A 21,523-nucleotide genomic window follows, 5' to 3' on the forward strand; every position below is an offset into this window, starting at 1 on the left:
CTCTTTTCTGGCTACGCTACTGATCAATGTTGTATGAATAAGATTTGTGAAATACATTACAGTCAGGGAATAAACTATATTTTTCTTTATATTTTTCTTCTGCTTGGTTTCCCAGCTTGAATTTTTGTGGTGTGAAACATCCTATCCCACTGTATGTCAAAAGATGACATGACTAGGGTTGCCAACTGTCCTGTATTAGCCGGGACGACCTTTCATTCAATCACAGCACAATCACTATATGTCAAATAATACGATTTCATGATTGCTTTTTTATATACTGTAGTGGGTTATTTAGCTGTTTGCAAAGCTACAAAGTTCGGTCTCAATTCTGAAGAGATTGCTGATCCAGACCTGCCTAAAACGCCCCAAGGCATTTCCAACTTTGCTAGGAAAATCTCACGCTTGTCATTTGCAGACTGCGTGTTTTAATGAAAGTATTTGATGTTGACTCTAAAAAAACCAAAGGTTACAGAATCTACGTTAGTTTAGTTTGTCATATTAACATTAAAGGAACAGTATGTAAGAAATTTATATAAATTTATCATAAAATGGCCCTGATATGTCACTAGACATTAAGAAATCATTTTCATTTCAAATACTTATATCACTGACAACAGTGGTCTGGCCAGGATATTGTCATTTAAAAAGTGGAGTTGCAGCCCTCAACTGATGTTTATGTTGTCATGTTGTGTATTGGCCACCAGCTGTGTGATTGCAGTACCAGTTTTAGCCACAAGTTTTGTGATTGCAATACCAGTTTTGGCCACAATCCTACATACTGTACCTTTAAGGGTATAACTTTTTACCCTTAGATGTCATGTTGGTTAAGACACAACCACAACTGTCCAAATATTACAGTTAGGTCAACATTTATATTTTAAATGTTCTTTACATTATCATTACTGTATGTACTTTCAATATGAACAATGAAATAAGACAATTGTCCAATTAAAAACGGTGTTTGTTTTTGTTATAGATAAGAGTAAACGGAAAGGGAAGCAGCAGCTCATTTGGATTTAAAGAGACAAACACAACACCAGCATTTTTTCCTGCACACCCAAATATTTTAACATGGTATAATAAATCATCTACAAGGAATTTGGTTCTGAAACTTAACAGATACACCTAGGAACACCTTAAACTAGGGGTGGGTACCGAAACTCAGTATTTAATGGGCCCCGGGGCAAAATTTTGAAAAACTGAATATCGATAAGCTCAGTCTTTTTACATTGTGCTATCAGTACTCAGGAAAAAAGTCTTTATGTTCTTGCTACATTAGGGTTATCTTGCACATTTTATCTCACCAACGGTTTGCGGTAATATTAAAAAATTCATCTATGGTGCATGTTTATATTCCAGAACCAGCAGAGCGTGCGCACAGCCTCTCACGCAGCTTGTGTCTATGCTGCTACAGCGCACACATGCATGAATGCACACACCCAAGATGCTGCTCGTAATTAGCAATGATGGACACTAAACGCTCAGAAGTGTGGTTACACTTCATTGAAGTTGATGCTGACAATGCTTGTTGCCACAAGTGCAACGAAACTTTTGCTTGTACTGTAAGGGCGGAAACCCAGGTAATCTGTCAAAGCACCTGTCAAAAGTGCATTATGTACAGGCAGATAGATGCACTGTTGTTTAACCGCTTAAATGTGGTTTAACTGCTCTCTCAATGCCCAGTCTACCTCAGATATGTATGTTAAGGGCTAATACAGATTATTTGAACTCTATCACTTATGCTGAATATACGAAGGGGTGGTTTCCCGGACAGGGATTATCTTAAACCAGGACTAGGCCTCATTTTGTAATTTTTAAAAGCATTATTTATAATTATACAACAGTTCTTTCTGGTTCTCGAATCTGATTGGCTAAGAGCTATGCGATATTGTGCTGATAACGGCACTGTAACCGCATCACCTTTCGTATTATTCCGCCACCTAGTGAATGGAGGTCCTAAGCAGGCTCATCTCTGAATGGAAAAACACAGACGCGCTGTTTTGAATCACTCTCCGTGTGTCTCATTAGTTTACTAGCTCATAAATCAGTCTGTGAATCCCCAATCGGAAGTAATTATTCTGTCAAAGATCAGCGCTCTTGGATGTTACGTTAAAGTTAATGGGAGAAATGTCTTGTCACATCGTGTGGACGATTAACACTTGGAAAGAGGAATATAAACACTCGTTTTTTTCTGGAGCTATATCTTTTATCAGAACGCGAAAACACCGTGGAACTGCAGGTAAGCACCGCAGCTTTTAAATGTGGACATTGATCATTTACTTTATCGTGATGTGACTATTAAAACATGTTATGAGATATCGCCACTGGTATATTTATAAGCAGCATGCAAAAACATCTCTCTGACACTTATAAAAAACCGTTTTGTATAGTACTGACAAGAACAAAGTTTAATAATAATAATCGAGTGCTCGTATCGCGTTAAGAATAAATGAGAAAGCAATAGTAACGTTATACAAGTATAGTTTTATTAACTTTTACCTCGTGCCAAAACAATAACAACACAAAAGACACTAAATATGAATAAAAAAACAAGTAATCGTTTGATCATGACACCACATACTGCTGATTTGATCTCATTTTGACGATCATAAACAAACAAGGCCAACATGAGAGCCAGGGTATCTCTGTCAGAGATGTAGCCCAGAGAGGGCGTTGGTCAGCGGGGCGAGTGAACACTCACGTCCGCTCATGCTTTGGTTCTCATTCGTACCGAATCTCAGTAAGCACTCGTTCAAACAGGCGCTATCTTTACTAATCGACTGCAGATTTAAATATAATACATATACATTCTCGACTAAACTAATCTTAAAACTACACTTTGTGACCAAGAAACGGTAATATAAAGAAACGGCTTTCCGTCCATTGAGTTGTTATGAGCTTCAAAGCAGCCGAAAGTTTTACCTGTCATTCTGGCCGCCCTCAAATCCGTGGCGGAAGAAGTAGTTCTCAAACAAAGAGGCTTTTAAAATAACTCCGTTGTTGTTTTTTAGTTTTCGTTTTTCAAACGTGTGCCGTCGAACTGTTGTATAAAAGCAATATCGCTCTCGGAGTCGTGTGATATAACTCTATATCATCACGGCTGTGATTGCCTCCGGCACTCGGCCTACGGCCTCGTGCCTCTGGCCTAATCACAGCCCTGATGATATAGAGCTATATCACACTCCTACTCGAGCGATATTGCTTAAATAAATATTACTGGTGTGCATCTTGAGATACAACATTCACACATATTTTAAGATATATCAGAGCAAGTTGTTTTCGATCAAGACAACACTAACATTTAAATTAGTCGGGGACAAGGTTTAAGCCCTGTCTGGGAAACCGCTCAGAAGAGTTCAGATGCAAAACCCGCTAGGTGAGTCTGACATTATTTCTTGTTAATACGCATTTTTATCAGACTCTTAAGGGCTGTTTACTGTACATTAAAACGATAACTATAACTATATAAAAATGTAGTTTAAAAAAATTATTTTATATTAAAGCAGAATTGAACCCTAGACATTTTAGCCTGTTACCACGGGTAATTTATTTCTATTTTGCATTTTACATGAGGAAAAAACGAAATTTGCATGATTTCGATTATTAGATTGATAGTGTGTTGAAGTTATCAACTATTCAACTATAATGATAAGGATACAAGGAAGATCTTGTTGGGATCACCTTTTGAGTGATTTCCCCCCCAAATTATGAACAATAAACCAATGACAGCCAATCAAATCTACTTTAATCTAAAAAGCACGCCCATTTAAAATGACAGATGACACTGTGAAGAAGCTCATTGCCGGGGTCCCTTACATAAAATTACCCCAGGTGTCCAGAGGTGTTGCAGTTGTTGTGAAATGGACTTTATGATGTTTTTATTTTACTACACTAACTATACCAAAAGGTTCGATGTTAGATTACACAAACTAGTATAAAAAGTGTTTTTATTAAAGGAAATATGCACTATTAGTTAATGCCACTGAAGGTAAATGATTTGCGTGAGTACAGCGCCTCGCAAGCGAATTAGCATGAAGTTATTGCTATCACCGGTGGTGCTAATATCGTTATAGTTAACATTGTAGTTATTGTTATAATGTGAACAGTACTTTAATGAATTTAATGAACGGGTGGGATTAAGCAGGTTTGATGCGAAGGAACGTATAGTTCATGCCAAGAGCATTCGGTTACAATAATTATCACATTTTTGCCGATTAGCATTACTACGGTAATCCAGGTCGAATGTGTTTTGATAGTACTGCATGTTTTAACATGTGAAACTATCTATACCGTAAAATTACCAGAATCGATAAGCAGTATCAGTGATAGTAGTAATGCCAATAAAATCTTTTCAATACCAATCCCTGGGAGTATTTTTACACTTTGCAATATTAGGTGACCTTTAAATGAAAACCAAATGAAAGATTTGCTTCTATCAAAAAAGACAGTTCGAAAGTGATTTTCCTTTTCATAAGCTTTGAAAACCAACAGATTGCATAAAAAAGGACAGTGTCCTCATCAGTCTAAAAATTATTGGACTTTACCTGTGGTGGGATCAAGTCTCCATTTGCCCTCAACGTCTCCTAAAAGCTCATAGGAGAAAGGTGAGCTGTATGGAGGAAGGTCCAGGTCTACAGCTGTGATGTTGACCATTGCGGGCTCCTTGTTCAGACATATGTTAACATGATCCACAGTCAGTATTGGTACGTTATCATTTTTATCTATCAGGTTAATAAATAAAGTCCCTGTGCCAGTCAGCGGTGGTTGACCTGTCAATTGCATGCATACAATGATCATAAATTCAGCCTGTGTACAAAATATTGAAAAAGAAAACATGGCGTATACTTTTATATTGACCTAAAGTAACTGTGATCCTAATTTTTTGGGGGGTAGTACTAGAGATAAACGTCTGCACAGTTGGAAGTGTAAGATCAGAAGTTAATTCTACAATGTTTACAAAACTGCTCTCTTTCAAGAAATAGCAAGAGACTACAAAATAAGTATAGAAATATGTGAACTGGTAAAATAAGAACTTTCGAATACAAGAATATTGATAACGGTGATGTTTGTATCTTACCGTTATCAACAGCATACAGGATTACTTTATAGGTGCTGCCATTTACATATTCGGATTCTCGGTCCACAACTTTAGTTGTAGATATTAATCCAGTCTCCGGATGAATGGTTACCCATCCAGCAGGATCTTCCCCTACAATAAATCTGAGAGTAGGAAAAACAGCCTGGTAAATACTGCTATATTTCTACTGTATCCTATAAATTGTTTTTCCAGCATGCCATTTTATTTTTATTTTTATTCTGTATTTTATTTTAATTGTCTATTACATTAATATTTGCACAATCTAAGTTGTGTATGTGACAAATAAACAAAGTGAATAGCTCCACGTACTTAAATGTGTTATCGTGGCCTCCATCCATATCTTTGGCCGTCATGGTGGTCAGATGGATTCCTACATCTAAGTTCTCCTCTACCACAATACTTTTTTCTGGTGGTATGAATACCGGAGGATCGTTGACGTCTTCAACATTAATGGTCACTGGAATGGACTTGTAACTTTTTGGATCAATTTTGTTAGGAGTTTCAAAAAATGTTTCGAGTTCCCACCTTCCCAGTGCATTCGGTGTGCGTTTCTTAATCTTACAGAAGAAGTAAGGAGCTTCATTGTGCACACTGATGGACAGATTTTGATATTTTTGCTCCTCGTAGTCCATTGGCTGAGTGTTTGGAAAGAGTCAAATAGAGCCACAAGAAAAGTCATGCAAAAATTAAAAATAAATCGAAAAAACATCCTCACATTGCACAGCTGAAGTGTGTAATTGTTCAAATACTTTCTCCTAACACTGCATAATATGTAGAAACAAGAGCTGTGTGATTAATTGAACATTTACAGTATATTTCCAAAATGTGTGCTATGTAAATCCAACTATCTTGTAAAGATTGCAAGAATTTTAATGTTACTTTTATTCAATGTACTCATTCAGCAAGGTTTGTGATATTTCTTGTCTCGCTACTTGCAAGCAAGAGAGCTTTAAGATGATCTGTGAAAGCATCTCCCCTTACAAAAATTAAAAGCAAAGTAAACATGTTTTTTGGTGTATTGATTATTATCAGCAAAATTATGGTTTTACTACAGTAACCATGGTGTAACTATGGTTTTTGGTACCAGGGTTGTCAAAACCATGGTTATTTTGTGGTAACCATGGTTTTTTTGTTAACTATAGTAAAACCATGGTTCATTTTCGTAAGGGTCTGGTTCAATCGATAAAATTTTTTATTAATTATTTATTATTGTAATCTTTCAGAAATGTTGAGATTTAAAATAATATATTTTAGTGCTGGGAGAAGATTAATCGCGATTAATCGCATACAAAATAAAAGTGATTTTTGCATAATATACAAGTGTGTGCTGTGTGTAATTATTATGTATATATAAATACACACACATTCACGTATGTATTTAAGAAACATTTACATGTGTATATATATTTATTTATATTTTTATATATTCTATATTGTATATAAATAAATATAAATAAATAAATATATGTATATATATATATATATATATATATATAAAATTTCTGAAATGTATATATGTATGTGAGTGTGTTTAAATATACACAATAATTAGACACATAATACACCTTTTCATATAACATGTGGACAATGCAAATCTTCCTAAGTCACCCAAAACAGCTACATTGCTTACACTTGAACTAATACACAGAAGTTTTTTACAAAAAGATACTTGAACATTCTCAATACATTCAACTGGCTCATAGCCCCAGATTTCACATCCATAATACAGTATAGGGGCGACCATGCGATCAAACAAAAACAGGGCTTGAGTGTAGCTAATTTTTTGCTTACGAACAAACCTTAGCAAAGAAAACATTGCTTTCTTGCCTTGGTTTGCTAAATTATGTACTGGGTAAAATTAGTGTCTATGCTTGATTATCGTTATCCCAAAAAATGTTACAATATGCTATTGGAATTGGATAAAGTAGGTAGAAAAACTTGGGTTACCAATATTAAAGTATTATTGAATTTTTATGGTTTTTCTGCTGCTTGGGAGGCCCAAAGTGTAGGTGATATAAGAATATTTACGGCAGTTTTGAATCAAAGATTGAAAGAAAAAGCACATGAGGCGTGGTATGCAGCAGTTTTAGAAAATAACAAACTAAACATGTACTCACAATGCAAGTCTTTGTTAATACAAGAGAGCTACATAACATCTGTGTGTAACGTGCAACTGGTACGGTCATTGCTCCTGTTTAGATGCTCAGGTCATCAGCTAGCTATAGAAACGGGCAGATGGAGTAATACACCAGTTGCAGAAAGAATCTGTCATTATTGTAACTTAACAAAAATTTCTGTGATAGAAGATGAGAAGCACTTTTTGTATGTTTGTCCTTTGTACATAGATTTACGTGAGAAATATTTAAGTGAATTTACTCTTGTAGGTGATGTCCACAAAGATGTCTCAAGTATGTGTGATTCTGTGTATGCATGGCGATTGGCACTGTATATATATCAAGGAATGAAAAAGAGATTGTCCGCCATGGTATGATATTTGTGGAATTTTGGGCCGAGAGGCCATATATTCCTGAAATAAACCGACTAAACTAAACTAAAAAAAATAATTAGACACAGCAAACACACATATATTATACAAAAATAAACTTTTATTTGCATGCGATTAATCGCGATTAATCTTTTCCCAGCACTAATTTATATTTGTTTAGACTTAAGTATTTAATTATTATATCATTAAGTGTTCGAGAGCAGTGTCATACACAGAAACTACACACTTCACCTCAAACCTCATGACATTCAGGAAATAAATACATTTTATTTAACTTTGCCAGACTTGTGTGATATCTTCCAACAGAATCTTATTGCAATTTGTATGTATTTTATGAGGTGGCAAATTCATATTTGTACAACCACAGTCCGTCATACATGTTTGTACGATTTGCTTTCACCCCATGATGTTGGAGTTAGGGGCGGGGTTATGGGTGGGTTTTCATTATTGTTTTGATCTTAATAACCGTGCCTTTGTGTAAGTTTGTACACATTCACACAAATTAGCCATTTCGTAAAATACATATAAATTCCCTTGAGATCAGGATGTCTCAGCAGTAAATATATTTAAGAGCACTGACTTACCTTAACAACAGTTAAAACGCCTTCGTTCGTAGCTGGGTCTGTTTCGATTTGAAAAATGTTTTTCGTATCTCCATGGATTGTGTATTTAGCTATCCAGGCGTCTGTACCATAACTATCTTTATCTGTTACTTGAAGTCGTAAAACTTCTGTGCCAGTCTCTCGCTCTTTTACCCTCCCAGTGCCCTAAAACAGAAATCAAATATGCCTTTATGATTTTAAGGACTTTTATGACAGCACAATGTGATTGCAGGCTGAATTTTGTACGTCCTGAAAACCTTGCCTTTCTCTCTGCGCTTAAGCTGTAATTGTTCAAAAACTGGCTGTGCCATCACTTTTGATGTCAGTAGCAGGCTTATACACTCACCTAAAGGATTATTAGGAACACCTGTTTAATTTTTCATTAATGCAATTATCTAAACAACCAATCACATGGCAGTTGCTTCAATGCATTTAGGGGTGTGGTCCTGGTCAAGACAATCTCCTGAACTCCAAACTGAATGTCAGAATGGGAAAGAAAGGTAATTAAGCAATTTTGAGGGTGGCATGGTTGTTTGTGCCAGTCGGGCCGGTCTGAGTATTTCACAGTCTGCTCAGTTACTGGGATTTTCACGCACAACCATTTCTAGGGTTTATATAGTGTGAAAAGGGAAAAACATCCAGTATGCAGCGGTCCTGTGGGTGAAAATGCCTTGTTGATGCTAAAGGTCAGAGGAGAATGGGCCAACTGATTCAAGCTGATAGAAGAGCAACTTTGACTGAAATAACCACTCGTTACAACCGAGGTATGCAGCAAAGCATTTGTGAAGCCACAACACGCACAACCTTGAGGCGGATGGGCTACAACAGCAGAAGACCCCACCGGGTACCACTCATCTTCACTACAAATAGGAAAAAGAGGCTACAATTTGCACGAGCTCACCAAAATTGGACAGTTGAAGACTGAAAAAATGTTGCCTGGTTTATGAGTCTCGATTTCAGATGTTACAGTCAGAATTTGGCGTAAACAGAATGAGAACATGGATCCATCATGCCTTGTTACCACTGTGCAGGTTGTTGGTGTAATGGTGTGGGGGATGTTTTCTTGGCACACTTTAGGCCCCTTAGTGCCAATTGGGCATCGTTTAAATGCCACGGCCTACCTGAGCATTGTTTCTGACCATGTCCATCCCTTTCTGACCACCATATGTACCCATCCTCTGATGGCTATTTCCAGCAGGATAATGCACCATGTCACAAAGCTTGATTTATTTCAAATTGGTTTCTTGAACATGACAATGAGTCCACTGTACTAAAATGGCCCCCACAGACACCAATAGAGCATCTTTGGGACATGGTGGAATGGGAGCTTCGTGCCCTGGATGTGCATCCCACAAATCTCCATCAACTGCAAGATGCTATCCTATCAATATGGGCCAACATTTCTAAAGAATGATTTCAGCACCTTGTTGAATCAATGCCATGTAGAATTAAGGCAGTTCTGAAGGCAAAAGGGGGTCAAACACAGTATTAGTATGGTGTTCCTAATAATCCTTTAGGTGAGTTTATATTTGCTAAAAAGAAAGGTTTTGATTTCATTAGTGTTTGCTATAGAGTATATTCATGTATTTATTATGAAAATATTTCTTTAGGAGTAAGTCTGCTCATCCCCTGCACTTCATACAGTATGTCAACCTTGCCAATACATTTTTTTAAGAATCCAAACGATAACTGAAAACATCACAAGTATAAACACTCATTCAGTCCAAACTCACAGTTTGGCCGGAGAACTCTGGAAGATGATTGTTTTTGTCATCAATCCAGACTGTCACTGTGCTTGTGCTCGACAGCTGAACCTTCTCTCCGCGGTCTTTTGCCTCAACCAGAATCTTGTATTTGTGAGCTTTCTGAAATATATAGTTATGTACTAAAAGTAACATCTGTAACTGCTGGGCTATTTTCAAGCAAGCGTTGGGTCAAAAAGGGAAGAACCCAAACCACTGGGTTGTCATTTAACCTACAGCTGGATTGATTTAACCCAAAATGCTGGGTTGTTTTAACATATTATTGGTTACTTTAAATATAAACATTTCTAGGTTACTGTAACCCAACAAATGGGCTTGTTGCATTTTGACCCAACACTGTTGAAAATAACCCAAAACATTTTAATGTGGTGAAAATTACTTTTTTTCTGTGACACACAGAAAGTGCACAATTGTACGGAAGAGGATTAGGGCCACTGGTGAAATTTTTTTTGAATTCTGACTTTATTCTCAGAATTCTGACTTTAAACTCAGAATTCTGACTTTAATCTCAGAATTCTGACGTTAATCTCAGAATTCTGAGATTAAAGTCAGAATTCTGAGAATAAAGTCAGAATTCAAATATTTTTTTCACCAGTGGCCCTAATCCTCTTCCGTACAATTGGACTTAAAACGGATACTGAAAATTTTTTTTGCAGGTTTTGAAAATTCACATACCAGTATGCATAAAAGTTTATAAACACCTTTATTCACATGAAAGACAAGTGAAGTTTATACCTCGTAGTCCAAGCACCCATTGAAATAAATAGTCCCTGAATCGCCATACTGTTTGAGATAAAACTCAACGTTGTCAGTTTGTGGCGTGACAGATTTGATTGTAAAATCGAAAGTTCCATTGGGGGTATTTGAGTTGTCGCCATCAGATGCCAACACTACCAGAATGCGTTTATCTGAATGAACATTGATAAAAGAAAGTGTCAAAGGAAAAGATCACACAAACATCATGTCATTATTTACAGAGGACATTTCACAAGACTCTTTTAAGATGTAAAATAAATCTTTGTTGTCCCCAAAGTACATATGTGAAGCTTTAGCTAAAAATACCATAAAGATAATTTATTATAAATGGCCACTTTATAAGTATAAGCAAAATGTGTCATTTTTGGGTGTGTTCTTTTTGGGTTCGGTTCGGCCGAATACCAAATCCACTGTTAAGATTCGGCCGAATCCGAAACCGAATACCGAATCCTACTCGCATCCTTATTCCATTACAGGGCTTGCAAAATTTCAAAATCCCTGGTAGCCCTTCGGGCAGGCACTCTTCAGTTTTTGGTAGCCCGAAATTTTGCCAATACAAAGCCAATAGGGCCTCTAACCACAATGTTTAATCTGCTATTCTTGTTGTTGTTTTGATGCTGAAACAAAAAAAATGGATTTCCATGTAAACCAACTGTTCCTGCTCATCCCCAGATATACCCACCATTTAAAAGTGGTTCAGTGGGTCACAAAACTCACAGTTTGGATCATCCAGTTAGAGATTGGATCATTTTTTCGATCAGAAAAACAGGGGCTACTGTCGCTTTAAGAGCGATTCTGCGTCACTCTCTTCACTGCCCGTACAATCTATAACACTTTAAAGCTTGCTGCGAGAGATTTAATTTTCTTACGTGAGGATAGTCATGACTGACAGGACGAAGTTGGAGGATTTGCACAAAAATCCATGACAAATCAGTACGGATTGCTTCCTGTACTGCGGCTTCGCCCGATCGCGAAAGTTAAAGTAAAACTCGAGCGCGCGTTCAAACGCAATTTAAATACCCAATTCCTGAATTTCATGCACCACAATTACCAATCCAAATCTGTGAGAGGATACATAAGCATTTAAATATATTTTTTCCTCCCTATAAGTCAAGATAGCCCGACGGGCAGGGCGGGGATGCATTTTGATAGCCCGACTGCAAAGCACAATGAAAGCGATGCGATGCGTTAGTTTTTCCAGGTGCGTCCACGAAATGTGAAACGCCCCTAAGGCTCACTGAAAAAAAAAACACTTATCTCCATGTCAGCACCTGATGTGTGTAATCAACGGCCATGTGACGTCGACCAGCGTAACGCAAGTTTAGGGTTCGGTGGAAAAAAAATCTAAGATTAGGCCGAACCCGAACCCCGTCAAAAAGCCCGGTATTCGGCCGAATCCGGTATTCAGCGGAATTATTTTAGTAAAATCCCCTTCTGACATCACAAGGGGGGGGGCAAATTTCAATAACCTATATTTTCACATGTTTGCAGAGAATGGTTTACCAAAAATAAGTTACTTGATCTTTTATACATTTTCTAGGTCGATAGAAGCCCCAGGGACCCAATTATAGCACTTAAACAGATTTCTGATTTCATGATATGTCCCCTTTAAGCCCTTGTGTTGTTACTTTATCAGTGGAAATTAAAAGTTAGAAGAATTGTTATTCTGGTCATATATATATAATGATAGTGACCCAAAAAGCACCTTTGATGAATATAACTACTGCACTTATTGCTACAATGATTTATCAATAATAGTTTTTGTGTTTCCTCCTTTCTGTGAAATCCAGTCTAAGGTCTCATAATCTAATGAGCATCAATGTTTGATTTCACTCATTGATTTCAAGATTTGTCATGATTTTACTCAGTCAATATAAAATATATCAAGATATTTTTACAGATTGTTATCTACATAATTTAGGATGATTTATGTAGAAAAAAGTAAATCACACACACACACACAAAATGACTTTAGCTTGAATATTTTAAAGAATACACCTAAGAAAAAGAGGAGTGTGAGTAATAAAAATTGTGTGTGTGTGTGTGTGTGTGTGTGTGTGTGTGTGTGTGTGTGTGTGTGTGTGTGTGTGTGTGTGTGTGTGTGTGTGTGTGTGTGTGTGTGTGTGTGTGTGTGTGTGCACTATAGCTTTAGTTTCACATTATCTCATATAATGTAAGGACATTCACATACCCTGCTGACGTGATTCCTCCACAGTGGTTTCATAATTTGGTGGTTTAAACATTGGGGGGTGGTCATTTACATCCAGTATCTTGATCTCAACTCCGAGCCTCGTGTCCACTGCATTATTGGATCTATTTTTCGCTTGAAATTGGAGCTGTAATTTGGTCAGATAAAACTCAATATACCATATACAGTTCTTTCATGCAGTGTGTTTAATTAAATGACATTTTGATGCAATTAATAAACTGTAGTTACATACATTTAGAGCTTTTTTGCTGTCAATAGCTTCATAATCCACCTTTGCAAGTACTTCAATTTCACCTGTTTTGCTATCAATTCTCAGAGTATTTTCCGGATATAGCTCCACACCCTCGCCAGAGAGCTCGAAATTTACTAAATACTTCCTATCAAGTTCAATCTAAAAACACACACAACAACATTTACATTTATATTCATTCAAATTAATGAGCTTCTGCATGTCCAGAACTTTAAAACAGGCTGTTACAACACGACTCACCTTGCCGAGTTTATATGGAAAAGGCCCAGGGTGTTCTTCTTCTATAGAAAAAGAATCAATGATCCATGCACGTTTCTCTCTTATCCTTCCTGTGTCAGCCCATGCACACATGGTCCAGGTGAACTGAGTTAAAAAAATAACCATTTATAAACTTAAAACAAGGGTTAAACAAGCATCAGATTTTCTACAAAGCATAAGATAATAATGATCTACAAAAATTATGTAAAAAAGCAAACATCACACAAAGAAAAGTGTGCAGGTTCTGTGGTTTAAAATCTAGATTGTTATTCAAGTTTGAACCCTGTTGAGTTCACACCTTTTCCCCTTCAGCGGGACTATTAACGTCATATTGCTTGAGGGGGATTTTTTCTGTAACGTTACGGCGTGTCAAAGTCAAAGAGTCCATCGTGATGGCTTTATATTAGCTGTCTTTAATTACCATGTGTACTGACAGAAGAATAGAGCATTTGACAGATGTTGCGCATATGTGTAGAGTTTAAATGCATGTTAGGTGCATTTAAGTGAAGAACTCAGATGCAAAACAACACCTCCATCAGTAATGAGATAAAGATATTGACCGAATGCTTCAAATCCACTTAATACAGCGTTGTCAGCAGAATCCACTAAACACCACGTCGACTTTGTGCACTTGTCCTCTTAATGCATGAAAGATAAATTCGACGAGTAAAGATGTGCAAAACACCTGTTGATCACATTCAAACTTGTATCCCCTGTGAGTACTTAACCCTGAATACAATCCCTATGTGACACTTACACACCCTAATGTGTGCCTTGGTTTCTTTTTTGTTTTTACACTTTGACGTTCATCTTTGGCAATGTTTTTAGTTGCATCTTCAGTGATTTTCTTCTCCAGAAAAATGTATTGTTTTAGTAGTGGCAGTTTTTGCCGCAAAAGCTTGCATGCATTTAGAGGATTTTGCAACCAAAGACAGTCAAATTTGCTCAAATACCAATGAAATGACTAAACTGACATTTGTGAAAATAAAGCATTTCAATTACTGACGAATAAACCTTTTCATTGCCATTAAAGTGAAATTACTGAACCTAAACACAAGAGCCTGATAAAAGAAAACAGGTCAGATGCACTTACTGTAGACTACGTTCAGAACGCAAGCTTTAATGCTCAATTCTGTTTCTTAGCTCAGATCTGATTTTTTGTTTGACTTTTTACATTATTTAGCTAAAATCAGACACCTGCTTGAACTGGTCGTGGTCCTGAACTGCACCGCATGCGCAAAAGAACAATAATACGTCACGTGCAGCACACCGTATTATGGAGATGAACTTGCAGACTACTCAGTGAGTATAATGAACTTCATACGAAGCGGCGCAGACCGGCCAGTCGACGTGTTTTATCCCAATTCTGTGGGAACAATGCTCTGCATGGTCCGCATGCGGGTCAGTCATCTGTACAATATTGGTGCAATTGTAGCACATTTCAATCTAGAATGATATGAATTTCGATATGAATGTTCAGACTGATGTGGCACTGCAAAACATCTGACCTGTAATTTGATTTAAAAACAACATATGGAAGTGGCTCAAATCAGAATCGAAAAGATTACATTTTATGTGGTTTGTGCTGTTCACACGGTCATACAAAGAGACAGACATGGGTCACATATCAACAGAAAATCGGATTTTGACTCCAGTCTTCAACAGTTTTGCATCCGAACTCTTCAATTATTGAAGAATCATATTATACTGTATAGTGGGATCAATAGTTGTGTTGAATGTGTAATTATTGTAATATATTTAAACAAGGTTTTTTTTAAATCTTATGTATTAACTTTTTGCTAAGAAGTTTTCAATGTATTATAATTTGTTTTATCATTCCTTTTTAGAGAAATGTAATTCTCAATTTGAAGTGTTAGTCATATACTTTTACCCTTGATATACAACTTTTTATTAATGAATAACTGCATTATGATTCGACTTAACTACAGGAAACAAAATTTATGAGTTTAGTGCTTTCTGCCAGTAATAGTATTATTTGTGTTTGTGTAAGTAAGGCCAATCAAATTTCCACTGACACTTCTTCAGAAATGCTTGAGGGCATCCTTGTATAAACTCTGCAAACCACCTCATATATTCTAGTTTTGACACGTCAAAGCCTTTGAAATAAAGCCCACAACACACTACTAATTCTTCTAAACTACATTTTTTTCTCATTACAAATGACATTATCAGCAGAATTTGAGTGAAAAGCTCAACATTTCATAAGGACTTAAAAATTCACATGAATTTAATGACAGCATGCATTCTTATACATGCTCCATACTTAAAGCAAAAGTTAAAGTTGGACCAACTCAAAAAATTACTTAAATTGGTAAAGTCTAAGGTTTCCCAGACATGGATTAGACTAGTCCTAGACTAAAATAAATGTAAGAGCTGTCAAAACTGAAAACAACTTGCACTGGCATATCTTAAAATACATCAGTGCCCTTTGTTTTGCCTCAAAATGCACACAAGTAACGTTTTTAGTAAGGCGTGTTTGTTCAAACTAGTTATATTTGCTAATTTAACTAAGGCCTAGTCCTGGTTTAAGCTAATCCCTGTCCGGGAAACCACCTCTAAAACTTGAAGTGAAAATTTTTTGTTGAAAATGTTTAAATATTTTAGCTGTTACCAATTGAAGTTTTTCACCTTACATTTTCCACTTAAAGTGATAAAATTAAAGTTTATAAAAGACATTTTGTTTAGGTTTATCAACTGAAGTAAGTTTTCTAAGTAAAGCAGCTTTCACTTTTCACAGTGCCTGCTTCAAAGAGCTTAAATTCACATTAAAGGCTTAACAGTGCACGTTTAGCTAATCTATTTTATCCAAAGCCATTCATTTTGACCATCACAAAGCACTCTTTAAACACTTACTAACAATCTTGTGTCATGGTCTGAAAAATGCTTGGGAATGAAAGCAACTTTTCTCCACACCCTACAGTGGTAATTTATACACTGTAACAAATTGCTGTAGTTTCTACAGCAAAATTTTACAGGAAATTCCTGTTTTAACATTTTACAAGATTTTAGTGTAGTTCACAATGCATTATGGGTAAAAGAAAGTATTACAGCTGTTAACAGTATATTTTCATTTAAACTGTAATTGAATTTACAGGCAGGAGGTGTTGCCACTGTATATCATATGTTTTTACAAAAATTAATTGTGAAATGGCATCATGGGATTGCGTGGGTGTATTTACGTTTGAAATGGACTTGAACACTGAAGAGTCATCATTCAAAATTGTTGGTAAGTTCACGTAAATCATTCAAATATAGTACAGTATTAAACTAATATAGTACTATTATGGTCATTTAAATAGTGATATCTGGTATGCGACCGCTATACCAGATATTATTAACATAACAGATGTTAATAATTTGTATTTCACAACAGCGTGTCATTAAGACATGTAGCAAAATATAAAATTAAATTCTTTACATTATTTTAAATGTTACATTTGGTAGTTATGTGTCATTAACTTTATAACGTTTCAGATGTTTTTTTCAGGCATGAGCGAGGCAGCAAAAAGCGCGAGGGGTCCGTAACGGCTGGACTGCATGGTGGCAAAGAGTGGTGGTGAGACGAATCTTCGAACTTACAGGTAAAAAACATTGTACATGCTGTGCATTTTATCATGGATGCGTGCTAAAGTGTTTTTAAACCATTGCTGTTAATTAAACGCGACACTGAATTGCTTGTTAAAGAAAACTACGTTATAAACGCGTACGTTATTTGCTGCCAGTTTTAAAAATAAGATATGGTTGGATATCATGCAAATTTCTAGTTTATTTCGCCAGCTTATACTCCTTACTAAGGGCACGTCAACATGTTTAACATAATACCCGCGTTATATCTGAGTTGAATGTGCAGGAGTTTTGAATTCAGGCGCAAGGCAGCAAAGATGTCACGTCATACGGGTCAACTTCAGGGTGGTGAGACTAAAGAAGCACCAACAGAAACATCATACAGGACGTTTTATTTTTGCATACGGCTGTAGTTTGTTGCCATTTTGTTAAAGTATTTTGGATTGCTGTTAACTGAACGTGATATTTAAACGGAATTGCTTGTGAAAGAAAACGAACGTAAGGTTACACGATAAATGCGTATTTGCTCTCATCTTAGAAAATATGTTAACATGGTTGGATGCTGCGATTTTCTATTCTAGTTTACTTCGTCAGTTTATTTTCCTTACTTAAGGTAGTGTTACACATATTGTGTCATACTTAAGTTAATGTGAAGCAATTTGATGCCTGTTATTTCGACCAGAAATATTTTATAACATTAGCCAACATAGTCAGATGTAATTAATTTTCCAGTTTGTAGTTCACTTTTTACATGTAAGTATAGGTGCTTTTGCAGTGTTGTTTTAAACGTGAAATTTGGTTAGGTTGGAGTGTAATTAAGTTTAACATTGTTTTTCAGGCACGAGACAGCAGAGATTGCAACTCTTAACCTGACTGGTGGTGTGAGACAAATGAGAAAAGGTGAAAAACCCACTGTGCCCTTTTTCATGGATGGATGCTATACTTCACTGTTGACTTTGCTATTTTATAAAGTATTTTTAGACATGTATCACTGCAAGTTGTGTCAGCATGAGAGCAATACTATTATAGGCTTTACTTAGCATATGAAAGTACACAGTAATGTTTGTAACTTGTTCCTTTACATGTGGAGTACCTGAATGCTCCCGTGCATTCAAAAAATTTCAGCATTCAAGTCTCATTTAAACAGAGACCTAAGAGGGTATCATAGAAGTGTCAGATTTGACCAAACAGGCACCACATTGACTTGACAAATTTAAGTTTGTAATTTCACATGTACAAGCCTAAAGGACTTTATTGGACAATTAAAGGAACGCGCCCAGATTTTGGGAATTTAGCTTATTCACCGTATCCCCCAGAGTTAGATAAGTCCATATATACCTTTCTCATCTCTGTGCGTGCTGTAACTCTGTCTGACGAGTATATTGTATACTGTTAAAAGATAGTTGTGTCTCATATCACCTTGTTATTTATACAAATCACAACACATAAATAGGAAAATGTTTGCGTTATTTTGTCACTTATTAGGAGCAGTATACTAGCTGGAGCCATTTGCTTCCAGTCTTTGTGCTAAGCTTAGCTAGCGGGGGCTGCGTCAAACAGAGTTACAGCAAGCATAAAAATGATAAAGGTATTTATGGACTTATCTAACTCTGGGGGATACGGTGAAAAAGCTAAATTCCCAAAATCTGGGCGTGTTCCTTTAAAAGACCATATAGATGAAGGCAGGGAGATAAAATGCCCTTTTAAGAGCTGTGAGAGGACATTTAGTGTTAACTTCATATTTGCTTCTCATGTCTCAAGAATACACAATGTTTTGAAATCTGTTGTATTTGTTCAATAAATGTTGACTGTTATATTTTCTCTTACATTTTATATTTCTTGTTTTCAAGATAATTTTTAGGTGAAATCCTCAATGCAACTCAGTGGATGCTGAGTATGGACGGTCAGGTGGTTGTGAATCCACACCCCAACCTTGTGGCTGGATTTGCAGCTTTGTTCGCATCATACTACAACTTCAACCTGGTTTATTAAGAGGAGGCATCCTCCACACTTGAATTTGTTCTAAGGTAATTATATTCACATAGGTAGCTATTTGTTTTATAGCAGTGTTTCTCAACCAGGGGGATAGGACCCCCCAAGTAGGCCTTAAGACTTTTAAATGACAGTTATTCAAAATACAACGAAACAAGCATGATAAGCTAAAACAATCAAAAATCAAGAGATTTCTTATTGTTTGGATGTTTTTGTAACAAATTTACATTGTGTAGACACGCCAAGCTCTAGTACAGAGGTGCCCAACCCTGCTCCTGGAGGGCTACCGTCCTACAGACTTCAGTTCCAATCCAGCTCCAACACCAATACCTGTCTGTAATTATCAAGCAACCCTGAACACCTTGATTAGCTGCTTCAGCTGTGTTTGATTGGGGTTTGAGCTAAAATCTGCAGAATGGTAGCCCTCCAGGAACAGGGTTGGGCACCCCTGCTCTAGTATATTTTATTTGGTAGAAATAAGACTTTTGACATTGTTTTGGACAATAGGTTGAAAAGAAAAAAGGTTGACAACCACTTTTTTAAAATGTGTACTTTCCTGGTGTATATGTTGTATTTATAGATAAATATGGTAACATAAGGTTCTTACTTTAGAGTATGAACAGGTTAATTAAAAGAGACCATTCTTGTCCTCAGATAATCAAAACAGTGCTGTGGCTGCGTTTGTAATTATTTTTGTTGGTGAAAAAACAGGAAATATGCTGTCTAAAATGTAAGCCTTTTAATACTAACTTCTTCACAATTTTTGTTTGTAATTTTTTCTTACTGGATTTCATCACGTAACGTAACGTTATGTGGGCACTCTGTAGATGTGTTTTTTTCCTGCATTATACTTTTTTCATTTGAAAAATAAAATTATATATACACACACACCAGGAAAGTACCCATGCTACCATATGATATTTAAGTGTTTATATGTACATTTGTCTGTAAATGTACATATATGTACATGTATATTCTAAAATTTATTTTTGTTTGTTCTTTGTGCAGATGTTTTGTTGGAATCACACCTACCACTGGCATCAAGACAGCCAAAACAAAGGTTGGAGGCAAAAAAAGTGGAAACGCCTCTGAGAAGAGAAACAACACCATCAACCCTCATGTGTGTACTCTTTTCAGAAAATTATTGGACTTTGAATGGTTACGCATGTAAGTTCTTGTTCATGTATTAAGACCAAAACATATTGTAAATAGGCCAGTTCTGTGATTGAGCACTTGTGTTTCTAGACATACAAGTTATGTTATGTTCTAACACAGATTCAACAAGATCTTAAATGTAACACAAACCGTGTTTAGATGTTTTATAGATGCCATTGTTTTAGAATATTAAGGATTGAGTGGAATATTTGCTGAAACAACATAATTTTTTTGAAAGTACTTTGCTGTCAGTTTTAATAAATGTTGTTCTTGAAGCACCTTTGAGTTTGGTTGCATTATTCTGTAAACTACATTTAATTCAGTTTTCATTCTCATGTATTTACAGGAATAGATTTGGTAAATATATTACAGTGTAATAATGTAGTAAAAATTCTTTACAGCATTTGAATGTAAAACTATTACAATATCATCTTGGGTTTTGGGGAATTTACAGGATTTTATTGGCAACTCTAGTTGCCAACTATATACTGTAATTTATTGGAATTACAAAAAAATACTGTAACTTATAATACAAGTATAATTCATTATAACTGTAAAATAAACAACAAAGTACTGTATTTTACAAACAACAATTAGCTGTAAATTGCTTTACAGTATAATGCTGCAGTCCATTTTACAGCAATTAATAATTTTTTTACAGAACTTTATTGGCAACTTTTTTGCCAGCTAAATCCTGTAAATTCTACAGTCAATTTTTTACAGTGTATCTCTGAGTCAACATGCCCTTGCTTTGCCTCCTGTGCTCTTTAAAAGGTTTTAATCCATAAACACACAGTTTACAATCACCTCAGCAATTACTTGTTGGACACCACTCCTTTAGTCACCTGTTGTGCATTAACCTGGCTTTGAACAGTGTGAAAGACACACTTCATTTCTAAAACGTAAACATCTACTGTTTATGAATACGAGCACTCAGTTGAAGTCCTTTAACTCACCATCAGCAAGAGAAAAGTCAGAGGTAGAGTCATTATGTTACCGCTGTGAAAATCCAGTGAACTTCAGTGAACGGTCCTGCGCGACTGACACTGACTATTCCTCTGCCTTCAGTATTCAAGGCTTCTCACATGACAAATAAGGGAGGAGGAATGAGGGTATTCAAATATGGGTGGGCTGGACAATTTGGAGGAAGTTACTCTATGGAGCCACACATTACCATACTGTTATAATGTGTACAATAAAATATCCAGTTTGAATTCAAATGATATGTTCCACGGTAAAACACTGTATTCAGAATTTTACCAGAACATAACAAACCAATGTTTGTTTCAGTTTGAATTCATTGTTGTTACAAAACAAAGCATAATTATATGGTATGCTGCGTTGTGTAA

The 21,523-nt window shown here is 36.1% G+C and overlaps 1 protein-coding gene and 1 long non-coding RNA gene across 2 annotated transcripts in view; one reads left to right on the forward strand and one right to left on the reverse strand.

Annotated features, from left to right (window-relative positions):
* Window positions 1–21,255, reverse strand: part of LOC135772927 (cadherin-like protein 26) — a 34,795-nt gene extending 13,540 nt beyond the window's left edge. Inside the window, exons 1-10 of the mRNA XM_073812970.1 lie at window positions 21,131–21,255; window positions 13,425–13,547; window positions 13,167–13,325; window positions 12,917–13,061; window positions 10,705–10,877; window positions 9,940–10,071; window positions 8,189–8,371; window positions 5,408–5,733; window positions 5,078–5,220; window positions 4,545–4,769 (exon numbers count right to left, since the gene is read on the reverse strand). Of these exons, the coding sequence (XP_073669071.1) occupies window positions 4,545–4,769; window positions 5,078–5,220; window positions 5,408–5,733; window positions 8,189–8,371; window positions 9,940–10,071; window positions 10,705–10,877; window positions 12,917–13,061; window positions 13,167–13,325; window positions 13,425–13,547; window positions 21,131–21,163 (1,642 nt within the window). The 5' untranslated portion in view covers window positions 21,164–21,255. The remainder of the gene's footprint in view (window positions 1–4,544; window positions 4,770–5,077; window positions 5,221–5,407; window positions 5,734–8,188; window positions 8,372–9,939; window positions 10,072–10,704; window positions 10,878–12,916; window positions 13,062–13,166; window positions 13,326–13,424; window positions 13,548–21,130) is intronic.
* Window positions 16,397–20,452, forward strand: LOC135776125 (uncharacterized). The gene is made up of 5 exons (XR_010544048.2): window positions 16,397–16,689; window positions 16,951–17,044; window positions 17,866–17,927; window positions 18,878–19,054; window positions 20,028–20,452. It is a non-coding gene; the product is annotated as an uncharacterized lncRNA (long non-coding RNA).
* Window positions 21,256–21,523: the final 268 nt, after the last annotated feature.

The sequence above is a fragment of the Paramisgurnus dabryanus genome, chromosome 21 (genome assembly GCF_030506205.2).
Source record: "Paramisgurnus dabryanus chromosome 21, PD_genome_1.1, whole genome shotgun sequence".
NCBI lineage: Eukaryota > Metazoa > Chordata > Actinopteri > Cypriniformes > Cobitidae > Paramisgurnus > Paramisgurnus dabryanus.